Source organism: Suillus clintonianus, assembly GCF_016758775.1.
Source record: "Suillus clintonianus strain FC179 chromosome Unknown DEU56scaffold_3, whole genome shotgun sequence".
Classification (NCBI taxonomy): domain Eukaryota; kingdom Fungi; phylum Basidiomycota; class Agaricomycetes; order Boletales; family Suillaceae; genus Suillus; species Suillus clintonianus.
The window spans coordinates 207,953-231,732 of NW_024539227.1; the positions used below are offsets into that span (position 1 = coordinate 207,953).

Genomic DNA, 23,780 nt, shown 5'->3' on the forward strand with positions numbered 1-23,780 from the left:
ATTTCTTGAGCATGAAGAACTTTGCTATTTCATTTCGTCATAAATTGAATTGTAATACATAGTCGTAGTCTAATTGTCTTCATTGATGATGCTCACGAGGACAGCCGCATCGCTGATCGTGATAGGTTATTGCTTATCGTAAAAGTCTACGACAGAAATCTGAGGGCGATGGCCAGCATCAAATACTCATCCTCGGAATGTGCAACAGCTGGTTGAGCGATCAGTTACGAACCAATCCATTGAACGATAGAATCATACCTAACCATGTATGGCACTGTAGCTGCGGCCAAACAGGCAAAGGCCGCCCACGAAAGGTAAATTCCATTCCCATAGGACACAAACATGCCTGAAACAATGGTGCCATTGACGTGCGCGACATCCAGGGTATTTATGCTCTCGCATTCTTTGACAATGGATGTCCAGATGGCAGCGCCGATGAGAATGAACAGCGCGGCCACTATCGATGACCCCGTTGAAATAAAGAACAGGAGTGCCGTTCTTGCTACACCGCTATAGGCAGCGCTTGAGTGTGGTGCGTATGAGAATCGAGGTGTAGACCTTACGTGAACAATGCGATAGTTGCAAATATGGTCCCGAGGAGGATAAAGTAGTATGCAACGCGAGAATTGTAACCCAGGTAGCTTGAGTTCATGTAGGTTGTGCCAGCAAACCATGAATCAGAGTATTGTGTGTAGTTTTGGGCCATGTCGGACGTAATTGCAATATAAGGCACGAAGCTGTCTGCAATGGTGTGATTGGTGCATGTTCCAGCAGAGCTGTTAACGTATGCGCAATAGGAATAGAGGCCGAACTCGTAGTATTGCCTTAGCCCATTCCGCTCGCCGAGTGGTGAGGTATAATTGGTGGTATATAGGCCTTGAATAACCTGAACATAGGTGGACTGAGACAGTGCTTGGCTGTGTGGCCCTGTCAGCATATTAGCGAAATATATATATTTGGGGCACTGACCCGAACCCTGAAGTGTCGATTTTTGCCTGAACGGTGTGATCAGAAGAAATGTCACAGTTATGACCAAGAATCAATCACCATTGCAATTCCATGTGGAACAAGTGAGGTATTGATTTGCCCAACCTGACAGAAGTGATAAGATTACAATGGCAAAGGACAATGAAAAGATGTACATGAACAAAGATCAATAGCAAGATTGCAGCAAACCTGTGAGGAAGGTAAGTCGGAAGCGGAAGCGGAAGGAAATATGCTCACGAAAGAAAGGATGCACCTCCAACACAGTATTCTCCTCTCATTTTCAGTGACGGCGAATTGCTAGAAAGAAGGTATGATGGGGCGGAGAAGGTTCACGGCGCAGCATGAAGTAGGCGAACCTGGCTGTCCGCGTTGAATACACGCGACTTTAATATTTTGAAGAGTGCATTCCATTTCCCACGAACAATTGCCACAACTTGCCAATTGGCCTGCAGGCTGCTTGTCCAAATAGGGCCAAGTCTGCCGCACGTATCTATTACGTTCGGCTCCGTGAACCAGCTTCACTATCTTGTCTCAAGCACCAGCATGTCCAAATCGTCCCCTTGGAATCCCCTTGCCCGTAATACAGCAGTCGCAAATCATCAGGAAAGTGAAAACCCGCACCAAGATCTCCGTTTGCTAGACCAAGCCGAACAAGATGAGGACTCTTCGTCATCTCCACAAAGTCGCGCGAAACGTCTGGCCCTCAGAACCAAGGATTTTGGAAAGAGTATCGGTGGTAGAGCTCAGTCACCAAGTTCGCCTAAATCCAGCGGAGAGCACAGGCGTGTGTTCAGTCTGAGTCGCAAAGGCAAGGGCAAAGAGCCGTCGGATCAAACTGAAGGTAATAGTTACTATCAGTGTTTCCTGTCCTAGTAAAGACACTAACAGTCACTGCACAGTAGCTGTTGCGCCCAGTACCCGCTCGCAGATTCCCAAACAGGCACCTTCCAATGGAAATACTGACACAGAGTTCCAGCTGTCAGATGCTATCCAAGATGACTCGCCTTTTATCAGACCTCGTTCACCCTCTCCACTCCGTAGTAGGCCCTCATTACAGGCATTCCGAGGGACTGGCTCTGTACGTCCCATCCCCTGTGACGCGTAATTCAATTGACAAATCACGTGTTTCAGATGCGCGCAGGAACTCAAACTCTTATTCAAGCTCTACAAGCCATTCCATGGGCAGATGTTTCTGATCATGACGATGACCTTACTAGTGCCACAACACCGCATGGGGATGAGGATAGCGACGAAGATTCTGGAGGTCGGAGATTTCGCTGCATCGACACCCTTATCTGACACTTCATTTCAGCAGTACGCATGGCTTCTTCTATTCACGCTATTTATCGTCCTGTTGCGCGCTCGAGAAGAACAGAAGCATCCTTATCATCACGCGTTGCGCTGCCTTCGCCTGAGGAAGGACATGAAGGATCTGACGGAGATTTGGACGTGACTGGTCTCTCCGAAGAGGATGCTGATGCCGAGGACTTTGAAGCTGCTACGCCGCGTCCCGCAGATACACAGAAGCCAGCGCTCGCTCTCCAAGAGCTGCCGACGGCCTACCGACCCGGGGTGGTCATGCGACGCAGGGCTTCTAGCCATGCTGGGAGTATCACGACTGTCAAAGTCGGGCGGAGGGCACGCCTAGCCGAGAAATTAAAGGAAATCTTTGAGTTGGATGCCATCGATGAAGTTTTAGCGGGTGAGTGTTTCATTCATTGATGCTGCTCATAATGTTCAAACAATCCCAGAACTGCCTTGCTGGTTGCTTCGCTCTGTCTGTAAGGCAATTTGTTTCACATTGACATGCGATTCTGACAACGTTACGCATAGTGTTACAGGGATATATGTACCTCACGAACTCTCATTTATGCTTCTTTGCACATATGCCCAGTCGAGAGGTAAGAATTCTATTCAAACACTTTGGCCGTGGTTTTATAATCTCTGCAGGATCAAATACTCAAGTCAGGGACACTCAGCAAGAAGGCTAACCGTACTAAGCGGTGGACAAAGCACTGGTTCGTGCTTAAAAATGACGCCCTATCTTGGTACCAGTCTTCCTCGGTGGGTGAAACAGATCACGAAACATCGCTATCTTATGCCTCATTAGGACCCGTATTTCATAAATGGTATAGTGGATCTTCGTTATGCGATCTCTTGTGATCCATCCGGAGAGAAGGAGATACGTCTCCGAACCAACCAGAAGAATGTGCTCATGTCGGCCGATTCAGTTCCCAGTCGAGAGGAGTGGGTAAAGGCCATAAGAAAAGTCATCTTCAAGGCACAAAATTCAGGTGACACTGTTAAGGCAGGTTGATTATATTCGCTAGTGTGCGTATTAAAATGTTACCTCTTGCAGATTGCGATTCCTTACTCGGCTGTCATTGATGTTGAGAAGTCATCAGCAATAGACTTTAGCGAGACCATCGAGGTCAAAGTAGAGGAGGAGCCCTATTCAGTGGACTCTTATTTCTTCGCCTACTTCCAGGACCTGCCGGTCGCGTTGGAACATATTCGCGATGCTGTGCGCTCATCTCGTTCCTTGGTCCCCAGGTCGCCTCTGGCGCTCTTGGACACCACCTCTACCCGCCCGCCACAATCTTCTGCCACTCAAGGTATGGATCGCACTAAGAGCCTTCCAACACCGGACACGCGTTTTGGCTCCTCTTTTAGATTATCATCCCTTCTGCGACCATTCCATGACTCGCTCCCTACGTCCTTGGGGCGCATCAACAGCGCACCAGGGGCTCCCGAACCTACCGAAGCGCCTGATGAGTACACTCACATATTTAAGAGATCAGGTTCTTCACTGGTACCTATCACATCTTCACCCGATCCGATATCTCCCCCAGACTCAAGTAGGGCGCTTCACGCTCTTTCCAAGGCATCCACAATCGCCACTCCGACAGACCACACCTATCCTCCTTCTACGTCTGTGAGTGATTTGGTTTCTAGTCCATCCACGAAGTCCGCCCCATCAAGTGTTCCGTGGAACGTGGGAGTACCCTCATGGCTCAAAGTCCCGCGTAGCCGCATCAGTACCTCTACCTCAAATGTGTCTGCGCTTGGTGCCTCTCCCAGTGGGGGCGGCATACGTGAAGTGTATTCTACCCCATCAACTGCAGAATCAGCAGCCCAGCAGCACTTGGGAAGTACCCAAGGTGATCTGGGATACAGTGTTCTCGAGACAACGGAAGCTGCTGTCGACCCGGAAGCTACTGAGAAATTCAGGATTGCATTTGCCTTTGACGAGAAGGAGATCCTATTGGGCTGTATGTGTATTCCCCCTATCTCATGTTTTGTTGTTGAGCATTTTGTAGATTTTGCTGGATACCTATTCCGTCTTCTACCACTACCTGGCCGGTTGTATGTCTCCACCAACTATTTCTGTTTCAAGTCAACTGGCCCTCTTACTTCCAAGACTCGGGTATGCAATTCCTGAATCCTCTGGGTCTATCCCTCACGACACACTTTCCTAGATGATTCTTCCTATTCGAGATATCTTGAGTGTCGAGAAGGCCAAGGGCACTCGGTTCGGCCACTACGGTCTCACAGTCGTTATCAAAGGCCACGAGGAACTGTTCTTTGAATTTGGCTTTGATGACCGCCGAAGAGCATTTGTCGGCATTCTGGAACGGCAAATGGAAGAGGTCAGGAAGCGTGCGAGCGCAGGAGATGTTCCGGTCCTCAGTAAGGGGAAAAAGGATGCACTCATCTTGGAGGAGTTCGAGCCTGCCAGTTTCACAGAAACAGATCCCACCCCTCCACCCGAAAGCATGTCTGAATCACTCCCGGCAGTGATGTTTACCTCTTCCTCGTCAACTTTCCTAACTTTCAAGCCGAAGGAATCTTTGCATTTCACTTTCCTGACGATTGGATCGAGAGGAGATGTACAACCTTATATAGCTCTGGCGAAGGGTCTCATGGACGATGGTCATCGAGTCAAAATTGCAACACATGGCGAATTCCGTGAATGGATAGAAGCCGTCAGTCGCTCACCTCTTTTGAGTGGTACATCACTAACACACCTAGCAGTATGGAATCGAGTTCGGCTATGTTGGTGGAGATCCAGCAGAGCTCATGCGCATCTGTGTTGAGAATGGCACGTTCACTGTGGCATTTCTCAAGGAAGGCTTGCTAAAGGTGCGTTTATGCTGTATGAGCATTCGCCGATCTCACATCCTTCCAGTTCCGCGGGTGGGTCGATGACCTTTTGAAGACTTCATGGGAAGCATGTCAGGGCACAGATGTCCTGATTGAAAGCCCCAGCGCCATGTCCGGATATCACATTGCAGAGGCACTCAAGATACCCTACTTTAGAGCTTTCACAATGACTTGGACACGCACCAGGGCATATCCACATGCCTTTGCCGTCCCAGAACACAAGGTTTGTGAGACATACAACTGTACTAGGCAGGAGCTCATGATAATTCTTTCAGATGGGTGGTGGGTATAACTATATGGTGCGTTGAAACAACCTTCGTTCATCGCTTGAACTGACAACAAGATGCCAGACTTACGTTATGTTCGACCAAGTATTCTGGCGTGCTATCTCGGGGCAAATAAACCGTTGGCGACGTAACACTCTGCATATAGGCAATACTAGCCTTGATCGTATGCAGCCTCACAAGATACCTTTCCTGTACAATTTCAGTCCTGCTCTTGTGCCCCCTCCTTTAGATTGGCCTGAGTGGATCCGCATCACTGGTATGCTCGAGTTTATCTAAAACGACGGCTGTTTATCTCAAGTTATTGTCAGGATACTGGTTCCTCGACGACGCAGAAGTTGGCGCCAAAAAATGGACTCCACCACCTGATCTCCTACCGTTCATCGATTCGGCTCATGAAGCCGGCAAGAAGGTCGTCTACATTGGCTTTGGCAGCATCGTTGTCTCAGATCCGGTAGCAATGACTCATTGCGTGATAGAGGCTGTTTTGCGGAGTGGCGTATATGCAATTCTCTCCAAAGGCTGGTCCGATAGATTACAAACGAAGTCCTCGGAAGCATCTGAACCCGAGGAACCATTACCCAAGCAAATCTATCCGATTAATTCCATTCCTCATGATTGGTTGTTCCAGCGCATTGATGCTGCATGTCATCATGGTGGTGCTGGAACTACTGGTGCAAGTTTAAGGGGTTCGTACGTTATCATTCTTTGTTGCTGGTCTGATATGTGTCCTGCAGCTGGCATACCAACCATCATCAAACCTTTCTTTGGGGATCAGTTTTTCTCCGCCGATCGCGTTGAAGCTCTTGGCATAGGAACGGGTGTCCGCAAATTGACCGTGGAGAGTATGACTGAGGCGCTTGTCTCCGCGACTACAGATATTAAACAAATTGAGAGGGCGAAACTAGTTGGAGAACAGATACGCGCCGTAAGTCGATTCGACTAAGACTTGTGCATTTTTAACTTGGATGTAGGAGAATGGTGTGGCAACCGCAATAGAAGCCATCTATCGTGATCTTGACTATGCTCGCTCATTGATCAAGCGAACCCCCAACGAATCAGAGGCGACACATGATGTCGAAGGCACTGCCCGCGACGAGCATAATATCGTATCATCACATTCTACTCTGGAGCGTTCTGGTTCTGGTTCTGGTTCCCAGACTTCAACGGATTCCCGCCGAGTCAGCGAAGACTGGAGTGTAATTTCTGATGGCGACGACAAGCGCCCCTCTGGTTCAGGTAGATCGAGTGATTGCAAGCTCGACCGGTCCTCGACTTTCAAACGCAGCAGTCTTGCGGCTGCGGTTATGTCTGTGCTACCAGATGCACTCACCCCTCATCGCCAATCCACATCGTCACAGCCATAATTTGACTATAGTTTATTATGTCTACTAGTTTTACTGTAATGTTCGTCTCATTGTACAATGCACATTTCTCGATCACTCAAATTCTTAGATTTTTGCGTTACTTGGATATAATACATGCATGCATATGATCACATTACCCTGGCTTCTTCGTAATGTTCCTCCAGCACCTTCTTGCTAAATGACCCGAAGGTATCGCTTTCAGAGATACGTTGATGGGTATCGGGCTGCATGAAGAGAGCAAACGTCTCTCGTGATATCTTTGCTCCACCTTGCGTTTGCCCAACCCGCACGCAGTGAGGTGTTGCCCGTAACTTTCCAGCAGTGACTAACTCCAGGGCCTCGCCTGTTTGGAAGGCAAGGCAGTCTGGAGGAATCGCAACCTTTGTCAGATCTCCACCTCGGGTTCTGATATACAAGCCGGACGTCGGTGAAGGTGAAGGAACAGCAGTAGGCTCCATTCCCGCTTCCTCACGAAGGAATATAGCCTAAAAGCACAGTGTTCAAAACTTCACCACTGATAATATTGATGCATTCAGGCATGCGCTCACCGAACACAACCCTGTCAGGAGTGAATTATCTTTATGAAAGCCGCACCAGCTATCAATGGGCTCATCCTCAGTAATAGTATTATTTTCTGAGGGAGGGAAGTAGTATAGAAGGCGAGCTTTAGTGGTTTGTGAGGTGCTGATGAGTTCTGGGAGGGATAAAGACGCGTCTGACAAATATTTGGAGACTGAAATGAAATCATCAGTAGTTGTTCGCTGTGACACCTTGTTGCATATACTGACCAAAGGGCTGGCAGGCACCTGCGAGTTGACACCCAACATCGAAAACGAACCTTCCCAAATTCTTGAAGGCTTCTTCAAAGCCTTCTATACTGGTTTCGTTCTTGTCAGGCCCTTTGGTGAAAGGTCAGTGTTCAAGATACCAGGGTAGCAAAAAAGATTAATACATACAAACGTTATCGCCGTAGAATGCTCGATGTTCAGCTTTCACAGCGGGGTTGACATCGGGGACATCTACTACGGGGTTAGCGTAGTAAGACCCTTTCAGCGTGTCTAGTTCAAAGGTAAGTAGGTGTCCAGCCAAAAGGCGGTATAAGTAGATAATCGATCGCACCTGGTCGCCCATTCATGATTTCCTGAGCGGCGGCATCAGTCAGTCCAGTTTATTGCATAACATCTTTTAGCCTTCGTAACACTGACTTTCCCGTGCGACCATCCGTAACTTCAGGTCAGAGTCAAAAACCTTGGAACCTGGGCGAGTGCAAACATTGTGACCTACCTGTATATGCTCCCAGGGTCCGTATATTTCTCCCTTATGTCCTCGTCCAGATGAGCAAAATTGTATGCAAGCTTGAGTAATCTTTCCCTGTAGATAGGGTAGACAGGCGGAAGATCTTTCACCAATATGATACCTAGGGCCTGAGGGTGTGATCCAAACGCCTCCTCTTGTAAGAGGAAGGATCGGCATTGGGATAGCATACAACGGTGTACCAATCATGACTCACCAATGGATGTCTCTAGGGACGAGGGAGAAGATACAAGTGTTTGGTAAGAGATCGACACGACGTCTGTGGACATGGCACGCGATCCCTGCAAAGCACGAGTTAGGGGCGTCATGGAGCGAAGAAGTACCCTTCTCGCCATCGAACAGTCAGAACGCTTAGACAGGATTGAGTTCCAGCTTGAAGCTTGAGGCCTTGAAGTAGCCTTATCCGAGTCGGTCTGGCACTGCCTGCAACGCGGCGGTATCATATGATTATCGTGTCAATTCGTCACGAGACAGTTTTTACGTACATTCTATGGGGCAATGCGCAGCTGCAGGGTATGTGATATATGTATTGCTCTGAAACTCTTGCAGCTGCACACGCTACAAACAACCTACTCCCATGTCTACTGGAAATCAAAACCTAAGGTACAATGACGCCTTTCTGGGTTACCAGAGATGTCTCCGACAAGGCATGCCTGAGCGCCTTCCCCGTGTCATCGATTGAATGCAAGAACCGCAAGAGTTCCCGACAAAGTTGCCAGTCCTGCGCTTTCACAGCACAGTTCAGCAAGCGGACGGCATCTTTATTGTTCTCATCGAGCTGCTCAAGATTATGCAGCACCAACAAATATGAACCTGCTGTCTTCAGCCGTTTGGACGCTAAACACGTCTGTCACGATAAGTTAGCGGGTTTCTGTCTTACGAAACCTAATTGTGGCTCACCTCAAAGAGTGCGTGTGGGTTCCCAACAATGCTAAAGAGACGCTTCCATCTGGTCATTTCAGTTTTCCGAGCACATCCGACGACGACATCTAAGGAGGCGTCGAAGTGATCAAGAAACGCTATCACTGCCGCGAGTGTACCAGACTCAGGCGACGCGTTTGTTGAAGTATCTTCTGAGTCTGTGGTGGCCTCAGACTCCACGACTGTATGTAGCAGTATTTCTAATGCATGTGCGAAGAAGACCAGATGCTGATAGTGTTTGGCAAGCGTCACTGCTTCCTTCACTTGCCCGGATTCCAGATGGTAACGGAGGACATGGTGCAGGAAAAGATGGGACTGGTAATAGTGTAAGTATAGACACGAATAGGCAAAGAAGAAACCCACACTCGTGGCATGTCTGAACATTACAAATGAGAGGTTCATTCTCGTTGCGGCCTCGTGCTCCGCGCCAATGATGATTCCCTTGTCCATGAGAACAGCTACTCGATCATCAATATCCCACAGGACCCCGACAACACGAAGAATAGACACGTACACAAAGGGTAGAAGTCCAATGGTATGCTCACACTTTCCTTAACGCTTGAAGGTTCATCGGCAGACCCCGACGACTCAATGGCAAGTGCATTTAGCCACACTCGTATGTTCTGTCCATCGTAGCCCCAGAGTGAATTCTCGAGCGCACCAATACCACGGAGATGTATCCAACAGAATTCGATGCGTTCTGCGAAGATTTGCAGGTCGTAATTCACCTCTTGGTTACCGGACTCGAGGGCGAAGTTAATAATCTGCTGTGTTAACGTCTCATAATAGCACACCTTTCTGGGACGCAATAGCACCAACTGACCACCAACCACCATCAATACAGTTGCGACTGCGAGGTCATCCACAGGGTCACCGAGTCCTGAATGCGAAATGAGTAAGTAGTAATTTGAAAGCGCATGAACGAACGTTTCTGAGCATTCGGGATCATCCAGCTCAATGCCCTCACTGCGCTAGGCGAGGCAATGATTCCGTCAAATGTGATGCTTCCGCACAGATGGAGCTTGATTGTGTCAGCAGTTGGTATAATCAAATAGTGGCTGAGCATGTTGTCGGCAGTATAGACCAGCAGTGAATTGTCGACCAACGACAGAATGACCACTGGTGACGTTAAGATTTCGCGGTGGAGCACATTTTGATTGCTTAGATCCATGTCTCTGGAGTAGAGCCGTATCTGATAATACACAGTAAATCAAAATTTCACATGGAAGCGAGCGCTTTCACGAACCTGATATGACTTGGAAATTTCCACCGCAGCAATCAGAACATGGTGGAACCATAGAAGTCCCCCTTTCACTGTGAACGCCTGCTCTTGGGCAATGTTCGAGAATATTTTCCATCTGCCTGAGGTCGAGCTGTAATGTACCAGACCTCGCCGCCCGGCAATGGCAATCAATCGCCCATCACTGCTGAGTGCCGAATATTTTATAGGCCAATTTGTTGCCAGGTAGGATTGAGGTATCTGCCATACCCGAGTTTAACGATGTGTATGTGATTGTTGGGATACTGACTTTGATGTGCTGCCACACATCTGACTCTGGGTTGATCACGCTCATGTCAGGCTGGTCAGCACCTCGGTATACCAGCGCTCGATCATCCATTTGCAGAAACGCGTAACGAGTGTTGTCCTGACTCAGTATATAATAAACCTTGTATCCTCGAGTACTAACGTGAACTCACTGGAGAATGTTGACATGTCGTTGCGCTTTTAGCAAATGGCAGAACAAAAATCTGACCGTCCGGTTCTATGGTCCATTGCATGAGACATTGGTATCGCAGGCAGAACCAACTCACTTATTCCGGAGGGAGTTAGAACAATTAGCTCAAAGTTTCCTGGTGCCCAGAACTGTCGAGGTTAAAAATAAGAGTGTTCCAAAGTTGATGGCGGTTCATACTGACAAGGTCCTCGACCGCGTGCATGAAGGTATCTTGAAACCTGTGGCAAAATGTAAGTGCCCTGAAATCCCGTCAAACCACGAGCTCGCTCACTTGTCGCCATCAATGCGATCTTCGACGCCAAATCCGGATGCAAGACATCGTCCACCGACGCTGAATATTGCCCAGCCATGTATCCACCCAACAGCTAGCACATATCCATCCGAACTCCACTCCATCGCAGTCACAGAACCACTCGAACGATTATACGGGTTCGGTACCTCCACAACTTTCGGAGCGGGTGTGGGCCCATCCTGAGTTGGGAAACTTGTGAATTCAATGGAACCGCTAAACTGAGGGATTAGACAGAAGAATGAAATAAGTGGGATTCCGCAGACCTTTGAGTGCCAATTGAAACGAGCGAGAACCTCGTGTTCACAGCTATGGCCACTGCCCGACGAGGTTCAATGTAGGTTGACGACGATCCTCCGCTGCCATCATTGGTACTGCGCTGCTTTTGCACCCAACGCGGCACGTCAAAGTTATGGATACACGTGCCTTCCCAATGGTAGTGCAACTGCGAGCTAGAACTTTCAGTTGATGTTCTGGATGTTCCGTTAGCTTGGTTCGACGTTGAACTCTGATACAAAAGTTGTGTCAAAATGTTGAACAGTAGCAGAAAAGAGAAACGCACTTTGTCGGTCTCTTCCTCACCAAGCTCGGAAACATTTTCTGAACGTCTACTTTCTTGCAAGCGGACAAAATATGCTCTCCCGTCAGACGTGATCCAGCTTTCCACTCCCGATATTGAGTGAAGGACCTTCGTAACGGTGACTTCGACTTTGGTGAGTAACGTCGGGGACACCAGAAAACAGAGACTTACCATCAGGATCTATAAGCCAAGGCAACTCTTGATCATTCAAAACCCAAGTGTCATGACCCATGAGCGACCTGCGTGCCGTCTCCTCCTCAATTTCTGTCTCATCGTATACTGGCCATGGTATGCGTTGTACAGCAGGCGGTGAACTAGTTGAAAAGATGATGTAGTGTTTACGCGGTGAAACGCTGAAGAAACCCTCGGTCAGATACTCCAACATGAAATGTACCAGCCAACCTGAGAACCTGTCCCTCAGCACATATCACTCCTTCGAGTGCTAAGCTTAGTGACTGTAGTGGTATGCCCTCTCCTGGACCCGGCAAGAAGTTGCGCTGCACACCCGGACCCATAAGTGATGGCTGGTATACCGACGCATCTGGAACATAATCGACCGTGACCAAGACCAAATACGACTTTGTAGTCTATGCCCCACGGGATCAATGTCGGCGGGATAGTTGACCACTCGGTTAGAAATAAGGGCAGACCTGTATGACGATCCTACTCCCATCTGGCGACCACGTCACCGCCGTATTATCTCCATGCTCGATGAGAGAGGTTTCTGACCTCGAAATGTGGGCCAGCGGGGCAGAAGGCTACAAGACATGGATAGCGCTGAGTCGTGGAATGTGATGACACTGAAACCTACATACTCGGACGCGCCAAACAGTCAAAGAACTTCTTGTGAGGGTGCAGAATAGGGACTTGCGCGGGCTAGCTTCGAAGCAGAGGACATGTTCGGGGATGACATCAGGTAAAGCAGGAACGGTCAATAACTGCCTCGCCGCCGAGGTAGGAAAGTACATCGATCACTACAAGTATCGCCGAACGCGAATTTGGACCCGAGAAATGTGCAGCAGCACAAAACAGAGAGGAAGGTTCAATTGTTTAGACGAACGATGAGCCGGAAGTCGAAAGGTCTCATACCATAGCCGCCGATGTGAAATGACCTTGAGAAACAGTTTGTACCTTGCACTTCATACTCACACACTTACGCACAACTTACGCAGTCATCGTATGACCGTGAAAACATTTGTGAGGGTAATAGTGCCACTAATGATACAATGAGTGCAGAATGGTAAAACTAAAACCAATTATGTGAAGGAAAAAGCAGGTAAATAAAAAAGAGCACCGAACTGATCACCTATTGCCCCATATTTTGCCCAGCCAAGTATTTTCAGTCGTAGAATACTCCTCTGGTGCATGTCCAGTACTGTCTGAGGTGTGGGACGAAGTCGGAGTGTCCGTAGAAGCGAAAGAATGATCTGAGTGGAGATGAGATATATACGAGCCTAATGCCATAGGCTGCAATCGAGCCTGGCGAATAAGGTCAAGAATAAGGGAAACACCCTGCCGAGACTACAAGGAGATCAGATGGTGAATAATCAAGAAAAGACAATAGAAGAAGCTAACCCTTTGAACGTGAGCCTTGAACCGAGCGAGTCCATGGCTCTCAATTCGTTTTGTCATTCCCCAGCCGAACTTGGAGGTAATGTATGCCTCCGTTGTCTGCACAGTACGACTGCTCGAGACAGCAGTTAGTGCAGGTCGGGTGTGTCGTATAAGTGACACGTACCCCTCTTCGTTTTGCTCGAATAGTTGGGTTTCCTCAACCTGCATAACCTTGACATGATCAAGGTTTTTAGTCCTGCACCGAACAACCTTTCCAAAGGGATCCACTTCGCTCTCCTCGATGACCCACGACTCCGCCCTGGAGATAATTCCTTGAGGAGCCCATCTTGGTAATGCTCCTCTTTTCAAGATAAGTCTTGTTGTCAATAAGGAGCCCGACTCTGTCTGGTGCCTATCAATGACATCGCACGAGATGACATGGGCAGCGTATGGGTTAGGATAGCGAAGAAAGAAGGCAAGAGAGACTATGGACCAGGGATCGCTGCAGGATTTTTGAGTATATGAGCTGGAACTTGCAAGACTGGTTGTGATAAAAAATACTCACTCGTACAAGAAGGATTGAGAGAAGAACTTCATTGTCAACGATCCCGGCTTCGCTTGTTTCGATTCAAGTCACGGTGTAAGAACTGAACAGAAAAGCGGAAAGGCACGGCTGGTGAGAGTACTTGATGTTTAGGTGTAAAGGGTCTACAATCCATTGATCACGTAAGTAAACCCTAATAAAGTTAACGGCCGCCCCAGGACAGCCTAAGTACAGCAAATCTACGGTAATGTATATAGATACACGACGAATTCAAGAAAAACTAGGATGAATCCCACATCTCGGCCTCATTCCCCATGCATCAGTCGTATGTCTCGTCAATGACTTTATCATCCCTGGATATAAATACCCTCAATCCATCATGTGATGGCCGAATCCACACGGGCTTCCCTTCTCGAATCATCTCCGTCCCCCGAAGCTCCATGACGCTCATGTTAATCGTAGCTTTAGGGCCGTCTCCCCCCGCGGCCTTGCCAATGGTTACATATTCATCATGAGAGATGTCATGGCTGAACCCAGTCATATAGGTTCGTTTGGGATTCAACCTTCGCACCGTAGCCACTGCCTCCCGGACACCCATATGTGACGTGTGGGCTCTCAGCCGCAAGCAGTCGAGCACCAACACTGGCATCGGTTTCTTTACCGACTCAGACTCTAGTAGTGCCCAAGTATCATCGGGTATCAAAGATACGTCAGATATGTAGATGATACTGTCCTGAATTAAAAATCCAAAGCACAAATAAGGGTGGATCTTGGGAGTTGTGGGAGCGCAGGCGTCTGACAAAGGTCTTGCCGGGGATGATCTCCCCGACAAATTGGGAGTTGTCGGCTGCGTCGTGCATGGTGTTGGCGCAAAGGCTGGCGGGGGATTCGTGGAAAACAACCTGCCATGATGAACTAAACAGTTCAGTCAATCAGGAATATGCCGGTCTATCGAAGCATTAGCCAACCTAAGAATGGGGTAATCCGGACACCCGTGTCCTTGATTTCAAATGGGACCTTGTCTTCTATGATGTGCCATTCAAAATCGGGCACCTGTTTTCCGGGGACGTTGAATATCAAATAAGATGACCGAATAAACCAAAAATACTTACATCACCTCCCCCAGATGCGAATTCTTTCGACACTAAATAAGGGAAAGATCTTTGGACTTCGCCGAATGTGGACTGTGAAACATAGATGTCGATGTGCGGTTGTATGGCACCTCCGAGCGTCCATCCTGGTGTAGTACCATAATTAATGGTGAACAAACGGTGTATATCATCTTTCCTCTTCTTACCTCGGAGGTCATCTAAGCCATTCATGGCTATCAAGACAATCAGCACTATTGTCCATCTCAGACAAGCAAATCCAACCATCAGCATGTGCGTGGGTGATGATAACAGCGTCAATCTCCCGCAATCCATACTTTGGGAACCACTCTACTGCCGCAGCTTGAAAGTTTTTGCCTACATCGATGACCACGGTGCTGGTTCAGAAGTTCATAGCTTGAGGGTCAAATAGAACAGATACAGTGTGGACATACGTTCTCTTGCCATCCTTGCCAGATATGCGGAGAGCCGCAGATGTATTTCGCCTGATGTTCTTCTTTCCTTCTGGAGTCAGCGTAGAGAGGCACGTCAAACAGGGCGTTCTATTGGGCGGAGCGGTTAGGCAGTCCAGGTGGGGGATTGAGGAGGAAGTGCCTGTTCCAAGGAATAACAGTTCGATTGATGGAGTATCAGAGGCATTGGAACCCATTGTATGACCAGTGGAAGAGAAAGTGGGAAGCAGGGGCTATAGGGAGGCTGTGACACTCGTTTTTCAACGTCATTTAAACCTTTCCAATTTCCGAGTTTTGACTTACTCCGATGAGTTGTCGTCCGTTGATCTCGATCATGGACAAGGCTCACCAATTTGCGTCTTTTACGGCGGCACGTGTAACCGCGGCCCTTAGTACTGATAAGATACGCGCTTTTGACACGGACCTTAGATTGGAGCTGGACGACGAAAAGCATTCATAACGGGTCTAGCAGAGCGCTCTGCGCTGGTTTTGTTCCGAGTCATGATTGCGCAAATTTCGCTTTTCAAGACAATAGAAGATCAACAACGCAAGTATTATCACAGCCTTTCGGTCACTTGAAACATTTTTTGATTGACCGATGTGTTCGCCCTCGTGGCTGCCTTAATACGAACCGTTGAGTCCGAACAACGGTCTTACTTCAATTTTGTCTGCCTAGGCCCTAGGGGAGTAGTGTCTCGTGGTCTCACTAGTACTGCTAAGCCCGCGGGGTGGATGGGCGCAAACAAATGCAGATGATGAGCCTCGTCTTTCAATTTCCAAAGTTTTTAAAGCGGTTGAAATATAGTAGCATTTATACTACAAATGCTCCAATTATCGGTATTGTACGCAATTGGCCCACGTATGTGGTCAAATTTTGGAAGGGGACATCGTTGAACTTAAGTTTAGCAAGCGACTTGCAATACATGGGCGGCAGACAGGTCGAGAACAGGCAGCCAGAGCAAATATTTTTGGTTCTTATTTCATCTGCTGATAAGCATCTGTGACTACTTCGTGAAAACTATGGAAGGAAAAATTTGATCAATAACGGCGATACTGTCTAAGAAAGAAACATACTTGAAACAACATCCTCGTCTTGTAGCTGATGGTTCAGACTGACCTTCTGTGCGTGAGGCGAGAACTTGGATGAACGCCCCTATGCAAGTAGTCAGTGGTCACAATCCGCTGTGCAAACAAAATTATATTTACCCTGTTGAGAGTTAAGTATATGTTTGGGTTGGCAGATAATTTACTCACCAGACAAGCCCATTGCGGAAGTTCGAGACCAAGGATTTGTGAATACCCAAACACACGTCCTATAGCGAAGTCAAGAAAGTCTAGGAACAAATAGTGAATTACACACTTCGATAGTAGCACCTTTTCTCAAACACACAGGATCCGACAAGTCGGGCCGTGCACCCCTTTTCTTCGTGTAGACCTTGACAAGCTCTAGGCTTTCCCATATCCGCTCGATAAGGTAGTCCAGACTAGTTATTGTTATTGGTGGTCAGACTCGAAAATAGATCCATATGAAACAGTCAACTTACTTGAGGTCCATCTCACAACTGATAACGACCGTACTCTCTGTTCTAGCAAGTTTATCTACCTGATCATCATGGGTTCGTCAGGACGTCAGCATCAAGTTGGTCTGTTTGTACGGACCAACTCTAGACTAATCGCATCAATCTTGTTATAAACATCTGTTCGAAGTCAGATCTAAGTGGCACCTCATACCAAGCAAACAGTACATACATAGACAAGGTATATATTTTCGAGTTCCTATGGTTATTTCCGAACCAGATGAGTAATTGGCATAGACACATAGAGCTGTCATACCAATGAGAACATCGATGAACTCGTCGGTTGTAATCTTCCAGCGACGTCGTGAGTGATAGCCGGATGACAGAGTTATCGACATACATCTTCTCGGATCATCACATCACAGTTGTGGAGTTTATCTGCGTTTGGTCAGCAAAGTGCATCGAAGCCAGACCCAGGGCGCATACATCCTGCCAGAATGGTACGAATAGTTTTCTCGTCTGTCTTGGTGAGTTTTACGGTAGTATTCAGCTAGATATTGCATTAGAAGTTTTACTAGCGCATGAGTGCAGCCGCAACTTACGGTTATCTGCAAGTATAATCAGAGAGTGACAAGAGACATAATTTGCTACTCACGCCACCAGTTGTCCGCCGTTTGAACACTACGTCAGGTTTGCGTTTGTTAAGGCGGATGCCAACTGCATCGAGTTCAATCTCAAGAAGCCGTCGCTGCTCTTCGGACTTTGTTGCGTCGAGCATGATGAGAATAAGATCGGCCGTCTTCGCCGCTGCGCTATTGTTATGAATTTTGATTTGAACAATACAAGACACCTACTAGCAACAACCTGTCGCCCTCGACCCCGGCCTACAGAATAATGATGAATCTTTCTTTGGAAAGAATGCGAAACAAACCTTGGCTAGCACCCTCGACAATCCCAGGAAGATCGAGCAATTGTATACGTGCCCCCTGGTATTCGATCACTCCAGGTATTGCCTAAATTTCCCAGACAAGTCCAAGTTAGTCACTAGAAGGGTCTGCGAGGTGAAAGATGCTAACAGTAAGGGTTGTGAATTCATATGCTGCTGTTTCGGACGCGGTGTGAGTGCATTTACTTAATAGGGTGGACTAAAGTTCCCCTTCAACTAGTATTCGTGCACGGTATAAAACAACTTACCTTCCCGACAGACGGAAATCCTATCAATGCAACTCGGGCATCTCCTGATTTCTGCACGTCAAAACCGACACCAGCTGGCCCAGACTTTGAAGCGGGTTCGAGAAGCTGGGCCCGATATCGAGCTAGCTTTGCCTTCAGAAGACCAAGGTGATATTCTGTAGCCTACTTGGGAAGAACGTGTCAAAGGGTCTTCTAATCACAACGAGTGTACTGTCTAGTATCCGATATGTACCTTGTTCTTCTGGGCTGAGGCGTGGCATTTAAGTGCGATGCAGCAGATACAACGAAGAAGCACTCACTCCTAGCCATCTCCTCTAGACGAGTACGTCAGATTTAATAAACCCAACAATAAACTATTTCTGTGTTGCTCACCCTCGATCTCCTTGATCTGGGGAATATAAAGTGCCGCGATAGTCGCGGTCAGCGTTGTCCAGAAAGCGTCGTGTAGCTCACCTTCTCAACGATACCCATTTTGAATAATTTCTGACGATGGTTTACCGTGTCTATATGTCAGGATGAAGACAGAGATGGTTCTCCTGGCTCCACAACCGTGACGGTTCAAAGATAATTCTTGATCCGATCTCGAGGGGTCACGTGAACATTATAGTATACGTTATTCATTATATTGTCGCAAACATATTATATCATAGAAGGTCTCTACTCTGACCATCCAGCTCGGCTTGCTGCAGTGGCTTTCTTTCTTTCAGACCACCAGGGTACGGTCATGAGGAAGCATATGCCATCGCTGTTTGCCCTGCAAGAGCAAGACTCAAACGACACCGAGGACGTGGACTGGGCCCAGCCCCCAATCGCATCTAGACACCCTTCATCATCAGCCAGCATGCACTCCTCCTCAAGTGCGGCTCTGCGCAGCAGAGGAAAGAACAGACCAAGGAATGGATTTTCGTCGGGCTCAGCATCTTCCACTTCCAATCACAATGCGCTGCCCCACGCTGCTAAGTACTCGGATATCTACTCTCAATTCGTGAAGCGCTACAGGTCCGAACCAGGTCTTGACGATGACCCTCGGCATGATCCAGACAGTAATTACTTTCAGAGAGGTCTAGGGCAGCTCGTAGACGCAGGAGATAGTGACGATGAAGACCTGGGGCGTGCCTCACTCATGGGGGGTGATGGCGTAGACCGCCTCACGGCTTTGATGCTTGAATCGGAGCAAATCAAACCAGCGACTGTCGAGGATAGACAGAGATTGGAGTGGCAGACGATGCTTGCATCCGTCTTGGATGGTGATGTCCTCAAATCAGAGAAGACTCGGATTGCTGTGGCTCTCGAGTCCTCATCAGAGGAACACAACAACATTCATCTCAGCATATGGCTTGGGCTGCGTGCCAAGTTCAGTGGTCGTTCTGATGAAGAAGAGCGCAAGCGTCTCGAGGAGAGGAGATTGCGCATGGTAGATCCTGTCATTGACGAAATCAATCATTTCAAGCTCGCAGATAACGAGCGCGATCCAATCACTGCACTCAAGCGTGTCAACGCTGTGCTACTGCGATTGAACGCGGCGCATTCGCTTTACCCTAGCCTCAAAGCTTTCTACGCTGATAACGTCGCTGCATCCGAGCTATCTTTCCAGGCTCGATGTGATACACTCAACACTTGGTCGACTGTGCTCTTGTCTCTGAGGCGTCACATTGGACTTCTCCAACGGTGGACTGAAAGCGAGACGCTCGACGTGACCAAAGCTAATACGAACGCGGACATTCCTCTTCCCAACCTGTATTACCATAATAACGCTAACGGGCCTACGGATATGGTTGACGGTACCACTTTCGTCGAGCGAGTTCTCAAAGAGGATTCTATCCAGAAAACATTTGAGAAAGGCTTCCTCACCACTGTCCACTCCTTCATCGGTACCGCTAGAGATGCGCAAGTCAACTTGTCCTCCCTTTTTCAAGAAATGAACCTCCCCACTTTCGAGAACGAACTCGTTCCACTCATATCCTTCCCAACAAAACTTGCGCAGGCATGTCTCCGCCTTCGGCTGGACTATGTACAAAAACTTAAAGATCCAGAAGTCCTCATCATCGACCAAGTGACGGAAGATGTGAAGATAAGTTTGGGTCTTGCCTGCACGCTCAAGCGGCAATACGAGGCCTTCCTCGCACCTGATCCAGGTGGAAATTGGAATTTGCCCCAATGCATCAGCGATGACTATGACTCGACGATACTTGAAGCGCTCTCCATATTCTTCAGACTCATACATTGGAAGCTCAAGAGTGGGGTCAAAGGGATCTACTTTAAAGAGACGGATTTTATTGAGTCTCAGTGGGCGACTTTCAATGATGTTAGCATGACTGTTGATGGTGGCTCGCAGCTGGTCGCCGAACAAGTTTGGTCAGTTTGTATCCCTGCTGCGTTCCCTCTGACTAAAGACATATCTGTAGCTCATTGACAAACAAGCTCATGGTCCGGGTTGCAAACTACTTTGATACTCAAGTCCGGCTGCCTTCTGCAGACAAAAAGGCACCTCAACGTCGAGCGTCGGCGAATATATTCGATGCTGATATTATCACCAATAATGTGGCGGGCCAAATGACTGACGAGCAGAAGGTCAACTGGTATGGTAAAATCTTGGACAATGTCCGGTTGCGCTACCGAAAGCTCCAACGTTTTGCTCGGTACGTTGAACCTTGATGTGAATGGACGGGATTTGTACTAATGATGTTGGGCATGTTTAGGGTCTTGACCCAAAGATTCTGCAATTCGGCCGAGTATAACATGGATGGCGTCCCCATCGAACAGGTTATCGCTGCTCTTGTAGCGACAGATCATTTTTTGGTCTACACCCGATCGTTTGAAGAAGAAGGAATCTATATCATTGCATCCAGTGCTTTGCGGGACCGCCCAGAAGCCATACGACGCATTCTTTTCGAGTCTTTCCATGCCAACGAGTCCATAAATGACGAAGGTGCCCATGTGGTCGATAACATAGAGATGATGGATAGCGAGGATGATGATGAGGCCGAATATCTTCTCCTCCTATCACCTCTCAGTCAATTCCTGTGGAATGGTCTAGTGTTCATGCTCGAACTTCCAAGGATGGATCTTGACATGAAGGACAACCGCCTGCGTCTTGTTGCAGATGGACCCGACCGGCGGCTTGTGCTAGCCAAGGAACAATTCTCGGAGATCTTCGTGGACGAAGACGAAGAACCTCTAGAAATGATTCTTAGTTCTCTGCAGTGCATTGCCGAACAACAAGCCCATTTACCCACGGTCAACCGTGAGCTACGAAAGATAGCTCGCGCGACCAACAAGTTGGCAGAGTCAATAGTAGATTCTGTGCACCATGTTCGACATTCACTGCGCAATGCAGTTGGATACCAGGAGCTCCTGGAGAATTGGTATCTATTTGCTTCCGAGCACGGGCAGCATGCTCAGAAGTACATGGAACGTTCGCCTCTCAGCAAGTTTAATCGTCTGCTAATACGCCTTGCCATCTCATGGGTGTCGTTCATCTGCGACGACTGCGATCCATCAGATCGGAAAACCTTTCGATGGGCCGTGAATGCATTGGAGTTCGCGCTACATCGCACTCGACGGAACAACATATTGCAAATGCCAGATGATCAATTCGAAATGCTGCGACAGAAAGTTGCCAGCTGCATGACGCTCCTCATCAGCCATTTTGACATTCTCGGTGCTCGGTCCACTTTGGAAGCACGGAAGGAGAAGGAAAGGCAGGAGGGACTTCTACGCGAGCAAGCCTCGGTCATTGCCGATGAAGAGCCTGGCTTCCCAAGGTCTTCATCGCCGGCCAACGATGATGGCCTCCTTAATATGAACACGTACGGATACACAGATGCTAATGTGCGTCTGTTTTGGGAGAAGACGGCAAGAGCGTTGCATGCGCTTGAAAGCAGTCGAGCACAGACTGGCACCGATCAAAGGGTTGTAGGTCGTGTTCTTGACAACGAGAAACCTGAAGACCGCTCTCTTGTTTTCCTTGCGTCTTCAAGTTCCAACATTTCCATTCGCTGGCAGCAAAGAAGGTTCATTGGGGCTGGGGCATTCGGTTCAGTCTATCTCGCAGTCAACCTCGACTCCGGTTCCCTCATGGCTGTCAAGGAAATCAAATTCCAAGAACTTTCTGGACTTCCAAACCTCTACTCGCAAATTAGGGACGAGCTAAGCGTCATGGAGATGCTTCATCATCCCAACGTTGTAGAATACTACGGAATCGAAGTGCATCGCGACAAGGTATACATCTTTGAAGAGTACTGCCAAGGCGGAAGCCTGGGTTCTCTTCTGGAACATGGACGAATTGAGGACGAGAGCATCATACAGCTCTATACCATGCAAATGCTGGAGGGACTTGCATATTTGCATTCGAAAGGAATAGTGCATCGAGATATTAAACCTGACAGTAAGTCTGAATATTCTGCGGTTGTACATCAATCCGAACGTTCAACAGACATCCTCCTTGATCACCGTGGTGTCATTAAATACGTCGACTTCGGAGCATCCAAAATTCTCGTGAAGAACCGCACCATGCAACGTTCACGCAGAGGAGACTTTGGCGGGAATGCCGCGAAAGGCGGTGGCTTTGGTGGAGGCTTAGGCATGAACAGTCTGACCGGAACACCGATGTACATGTCCCCAGAAGTCATCAAAAATGATAAGAGAGGTCGCCACGGGGCAATGGATGTCTGGTCGCTTGGATGTGTGGTTCTAGAGTTTGCTACCGGAAAGAAACCATGGAGCAACCTGGATAATGAATGGTACGGCCATCGTTCGTCTCTGATGGAAAGATTGATCTGACGGAGTCTGGGTAACAGGGCCGTCATGTTCCACATCGGAGTAGCTACGCAGCATCCACCCCTACCAGAACCCGGACAGCTGAGCGATCTTGGCATCAACTTCATCAAGCAGTGTCTCATCATTGATGCTATGAGAAGACCGACGGCTGTCGAACTACTGGACCACCCCTGGATGCTCCAATTCGGCGAGACGCTCCTTGGGTATGAGGAGACTGAGTTGGTTACCAGTCCACCTGTAGAGCTGCCGACAGAAGAAACCTATGAGATGGCTACAGTCGCAAGGCAGGCCGCGATCATCCAGGAGAAAGAAGTTGAGGCCATCCAGATACCCTCTCCTACCCTATCGTCGACAGGAACGCCGACACCCGACACTGAATATGAATAACGATAACTTACGCATACTTGCAGTGAATTTGATCTCTGCAACATTCCAGTTCACGCTGAGCAAACAAACATGTAGCCTTACTTATACTTGTACGACATCTTCATTCAAATGTTTTCTGTAATTCTCTAGCCACACACGAACCAGCAGCGTTTCCTGAATCACATATAAACGAATATCCAGTTATTGCCAGCGCTAGAATAGGACGGAGTAATCCAGATCAACACTTAATTGATGGGCGCTGTTTTGAAATCACTGTTACCCTAACGTCGCGCCATTCCTCGGTGAAACCTATTCATGCAATCAAGCAGCTCGTTGAGTGGCGACAACCTGTCAGTCGGTTAACTTGTCGGCCACCCCAGTGGAGTCAGCGGTGATCCGCTTCCGCTGCCTGAAGATTTGCTGATGGCAAATGAGTCCCCCTGACTTCGATGCTAGATGCTAGCTCCACTATCAAGAATTGCGTCAATATCAGACAATCTTTCTACGATATGACCGTTCCAAATATGAACGCCAAGGTGCAGAAAAATCAACTAGACACAGAATCGGGGCCATAGTGACGGATGAGAAGGCTGGAAGAATGATACGGGACCTGAGTTGTCGAT

At 48.2% G+C, this 23,780-nt stretch overlaps 8 protein-coding genes across 8 annotated transcripts; 2 read left to right on the forward strand and 6 right to left on the reverse strand.

Annotated features, from left to right (window-relative positions):
* Position 1: 1 nt before the first annotated feature.
* Positions 2-1,391, reverse strand: DEU56DRAFT_767568 (uncharacterized protein). Its single transcript, XM_041351171.1, has 7 exons — positions 1,225-1,391; positions 1,143-1,176; positions 1,048-1,092; positions 970-995; positions 564-917; positions 259-510; positions 2-208 (listed from the first exon to the last, which is right to left on the reverse strand). The coding sequence occupies exons 1-7, from the start codon at positions 1,263-1,265 to the stop codon at positions 187-189; spliced, it is 774 nt and encodes a 257-aa protein (XP_041214696.1). The 5' UTR covers positions 1,266-1,391; the 3' UTR covers positions 2-186.
* On the forward strand, positions 1,359-6,876 carry DEU56DRAFT_767572 (glycosyltransferase family 1 protein). Its single transcript, XM_041351172.1, has 18 exons — positions 1,359-1,828; positions 1,887-2,065; positions 2,119-2,251; positions 2,300-2,689; positions 2,739-2,768; positions 2,821-2,888; positions 2,938-3,051; positions 3,098-3,295; positions 3,347-4,259; positions 4,308-4,414; positions 4,467-4,973; positions 5,023-5,130; positions 5,177-5,374; positions 5,427-5,450; positions 5,502-5,694; positions 5,747-6,124; positions 6,173-6,363; positions 6,410-6,876. The coding sequence occupies exons 1-18, from the start codon at positions 1,531-1,533 to the stop codon at positions 6,800-6,802; spliced, it is 4,422 nt and encodes a 1,473-aa protein (XP_041214697.1). The 5' UTR covers positions 1,359-1,530; the 3' UTR covers positions 6,803-6,876.
* Positions 6,877-6,930: 54 nt separating this feature from the next.
* DEU56DRAFT_724375 (Clavaminate synthase-like protein) lies at positions 6,931-8,385 on the reverse strand (the record flags this gene model as incomplete). Its single annotated transcript, XM_041347816.1, has 8 exons — positions 6,931-7,287; positions 7,351-7,535; positions 7,591-7,701; positions 7,759-7,860; positions 7,922-7,943; positions 8,008-8,029; positions 8,087-8,252; positions 8,313-8,385. The coding sequence occupies 8 exons, from the start codon at positions 8,383-8,385 to the stop codon at positions 6,931-6,933; spliced, it is 1,038 nt and encodes a 345-aa protein (XP_041214698.1).
* Positions 8,386-8,515: 130 nt separating this feature from the next.
* On the reverse strand, positions 8,516-12,741 carry DEU56DRAFT_767589 (RIC1-domain-containing protein). The gene is made up of 18 exons (XM_041351173.1): positions 12,458-12,741; positions 12,293-12,400; positions 12,045-12,229; positions 11,814-11,995; positions 11,625-11,764; positions 11,329-11,570; positions 11,045-11,278; positions 10,955-10,991; positions 10,850-10,901; positions 10,736-10,800; positions 10,567-10,683; positions 10,284-10,517; positions 9,965-10,229; positions 9,832-9,917; positions 9,552-9,780; positions 9,401-9,495; positions 9,017-9,352; positions 8,516-8,963 (listed from the first exon to the last, which is right to left on the reverse strand). Exons 1-18 carry the CDS (start codon positions 12,608-12,610, stop codon positions 8,715-8,717), a joined length of 3,009 nt encoding a protein of 1,002 aa, XP_041214699.1. The 5' UTR covers positions 12,611-12,741; the 3' UTR covers positions 8,516-8,714.
* An 81-nt stretch (positions 12,742-12,822) lies between these two features.
* On the reverse strand, positions 12,823-13,896 carry DEU56DRAFT_847001 (PRELI-like family-domain-containing protein). The gene is made up of 3 exons (XM_041355144.1): positions 13,762-13,896; positions 13,218-13,698; positions 12,823-13,163 (listed from the first exon to the last, which is right to left on the reverse strand). Exons 1-3 carry the CDS (start codon positions 13,791-13,793, stop codon positions 12,945-12,947), a joined length of 732 nt encoding a protein of 243 aa, XP_041214700.1. The 5' UTR covers positions 13,794-13,896; the 3' UTR covers positions 12,823-12,944.
* Positions 13,889-15,904, reverse strand: DEU56DRAFT_767596 (beta-lactamase-like protein). The gene is made up of 7 exons (XM_041351174.1): positions 15,605-15,904; positions 15,284-15,545; positions 15,114-15,226; positions 15,038-15,064; positions 14,853-14,977; positions 14,709-14,793; positions 13,889-14,655 (listed from the first exon to the last, which is right to left on the reverse strand). Exons 2-7 carry the CDS (start codon positions 15,496-15,498, stop codon positions 14,060-14,062), a joined length of 1,161 nt encoding a protein of 386 aa, XP_041214701.1. The 5' UTR covers positions 15,499-15,545; positions 15,605-15,904; the 3' UTR covers positions 13,889-14,059.
* Positions 15,905-16,276: 372 nt separating this feature from the next.
* Positions 16,277-18,594, reverse strand: DEU56DRAFT_976068 (P-loop containing nucleoside triphosphate hydrolase protein; the record flags this gene model as incomplete). Its single annotated transcript, XM_041359596.1, has 19 exons — positions 18,466-18,594; positions 18,385-18,400; positions 18,312-18,326; positions 18,245-18,258; positions 18,013-18,174; positions 17,895-17,963; positions 17,750-17,831; positions 17,673-17,702; positions 17,474-17,625; positions 17,421-17,426; positions 17,305-17,368; positions 17,219-17,256; positions 17,051-17,168; positions 16,961-16,998; positions 16,846-16,904; positions 16,662-16,785; positions 16,555-16,614; positions 16,376-16,454; positions 16,277-16,305 (listed from the first exon to the last, which is right to left on the reverse strand). Exons 1-19 carry the CDS (start codon positions 18,481-18,483, stop codon positions 16,277-16,279), a joined length of 1,173 nt encoding a protein of 390 aa, XP_041214702.1. The 5' UTR covers positions 18,484-18,594.
* A 66-nt stretch (positions 18,595-18,660) lies between these two features.
* DEU56DRAFT_847011 (uncharacterized protein) lies at positions 18,661-23,403 on the forward strand. The gene is made up of 5 exons (XM_041355145.1): positions 18,661-20,367; positions 20,418-20,651; positions 20,712-22,399; positions 22,448-22,754; positions 22,812-23,403. The coding sequence occupies exons 1-5, from the start codon at positions 18,737-18,739 to the stop codon at positions 23,176-23,178; spliced, it is 4,227 nt and encodes a 1,408-aa protein (XP_041214703.1). The 5' UTR covers positions 18,661-18,736; the 3' UTR covers positions 23,179-23,403.
* The last annotated feature ends 377 nt before the right edge of the window (positions 23,404-23,780 follow it).

What these genes read in the sequence shown, in the direction of transcription:
- DEU56DRAFT_847011 (XM_041355145.1), top strand. Translation starts at nt 18,737, where the DNA reads ATGAGGAAGCATATGCCATCGCTGTTTGCCCTGCAAGAGCAAGACTCA. An exon ending in AAGCTCCAACGTTTTGCTCG is followed by an intron (nt 20,652 to 20,711) that starts GTACGTTGAACC and finishes GGGCATGTTTAG; the next exon opens with GGTCTTGACCCAAAGATTCT. An exon ending in TCGAGATATTAAACCTGACA is followed by an intron (nt 22,400 to 22,447) that starts GTAAGTCTGAAT and finishes AACGTTCAACAG; the next exon opens with ACATCCTCCTTGATCACCGT.
- DEU56DRAFT_767568 (XM_041351171.1), bottom strand. Translation starts at nt 1,265, where the DNA reads ATGAGAGGAGAATACTGTGTTGGAGGTGCATCCTTTCTTTC. An exon ending in GGAGGTGCATCCTTTCTTTC is followed by an intron (nt 1,177 to 1,224) that starts GTGAGCATATTT and finishes CCTTCCTCACAG; the next exon opens with GTTTGCTGCAATCTTGCTAT. An exon ending in TTCCACATGGAATTGCAATG is followed by an intron (nt 996 to 1,047) that starts GTGATTGATTCT and finishes CACACCGTTCAG; the next exon opens with GCAAAAATCGACACTTCAGG.
- DEU56DRAFT_767589 (XM_041351173.1), bottom strand. Translation starts at nt 12,610, where the DNA reads ATGTACTTTCCTACCTCGGCGGCGAGGCAGTTATTGACCGTTCCTGCT. An exon ending in TGACTGTTTGGCGCGTCCGA is followed by an intron (nt 12,401 to 12,457) that starts GTATGTAGGTTT and finishes CATGTCTTGTAG; the next exon opens with CCTTCTGCCCCGCTGGCCCA. An exon ending in ACCCACACGCACTCTTTGAG is followed by an intron (nt 8,964 to 9,016) that starts GTGAGCCACAAT and finishes TTATCGTGACAG; the next exon opens with ACGTGTTTAGCGTCCAAACG.
- DEU56DRAFT_767572 (XM_041351172.1), top strand. Translation starts at nt 1,531, where the DNA reads ATGTCCAAATCGTCCCCTTGGAATCCCCTTGCCCGTAATACAGCAGTC. An exon ending in GCCGTCGGATCAAACTGAAG is followed by an intron (nt 1,829 to 1,886) that starts GTAATAGTTACT and finishes GTCACTGCACAG; the next exon opens with TAGCTGTTGCGCCCAGTACC. An exon ending in CATTCCGAGGGACTGGCTCT is followed by an intron (nt 2,066 to 2,118) that starts GTACGTCCCATC and finishes CACGTGTTTCAG; the next exon opens with ATGCGCGCAGGAACTCAAAC.
- DEU56DRAFT_847001 (XM_041355144.1), bottom strand. Translation starts at nt 13,793, where the DNA reads ATGAAGTTCTTCTCTCAATCCTTCTTGTACGA. An exon ending in TCTCAATCCTTCTTGTACGA is followed by an intron (nt 13,699 to 13,761) that starts GTGAGTATTTTT and finishes AAAATCCTGCAG; the next exon opens with CGATCCCTGGTCCATAGTCT. An exon ending in TCAAGGCTCACGTTCAAAGG is followed by an intron (nt 13,164 to 13,217) that starts GTTAGCTTCTTC and finishes ATCTCCTTGTAG; the next exon opens with TCTCGGCAGGGTGTTTCCCT.
- DEU56DRAFT_767596 (XM_041351174.1), bottom strand. Translation starts at nt 15,498, where the DNA reads ATGGGTTCCAATGCCTCTGATACTCCATCAATCGAACTGTTATTCCTT. An exon ending in GGCAAGGATGGCAAGAGAAC is followed by an intron (nt 15,227 to 15,283) that starts GTATGTCCACAC and finishes CTTCTGAACCAG; the next exon opens with CACCGTGGTCATCGATGTAG. An exon ending in CCGGATTACCCCATTCTTAG is followed by an intron (nt 14,656 to 14,708) that starts GTTGGCTAATGC and finishes TGAACTGTTTAG; the next exon opens with TTCATCATGGCAGGTTGTTT.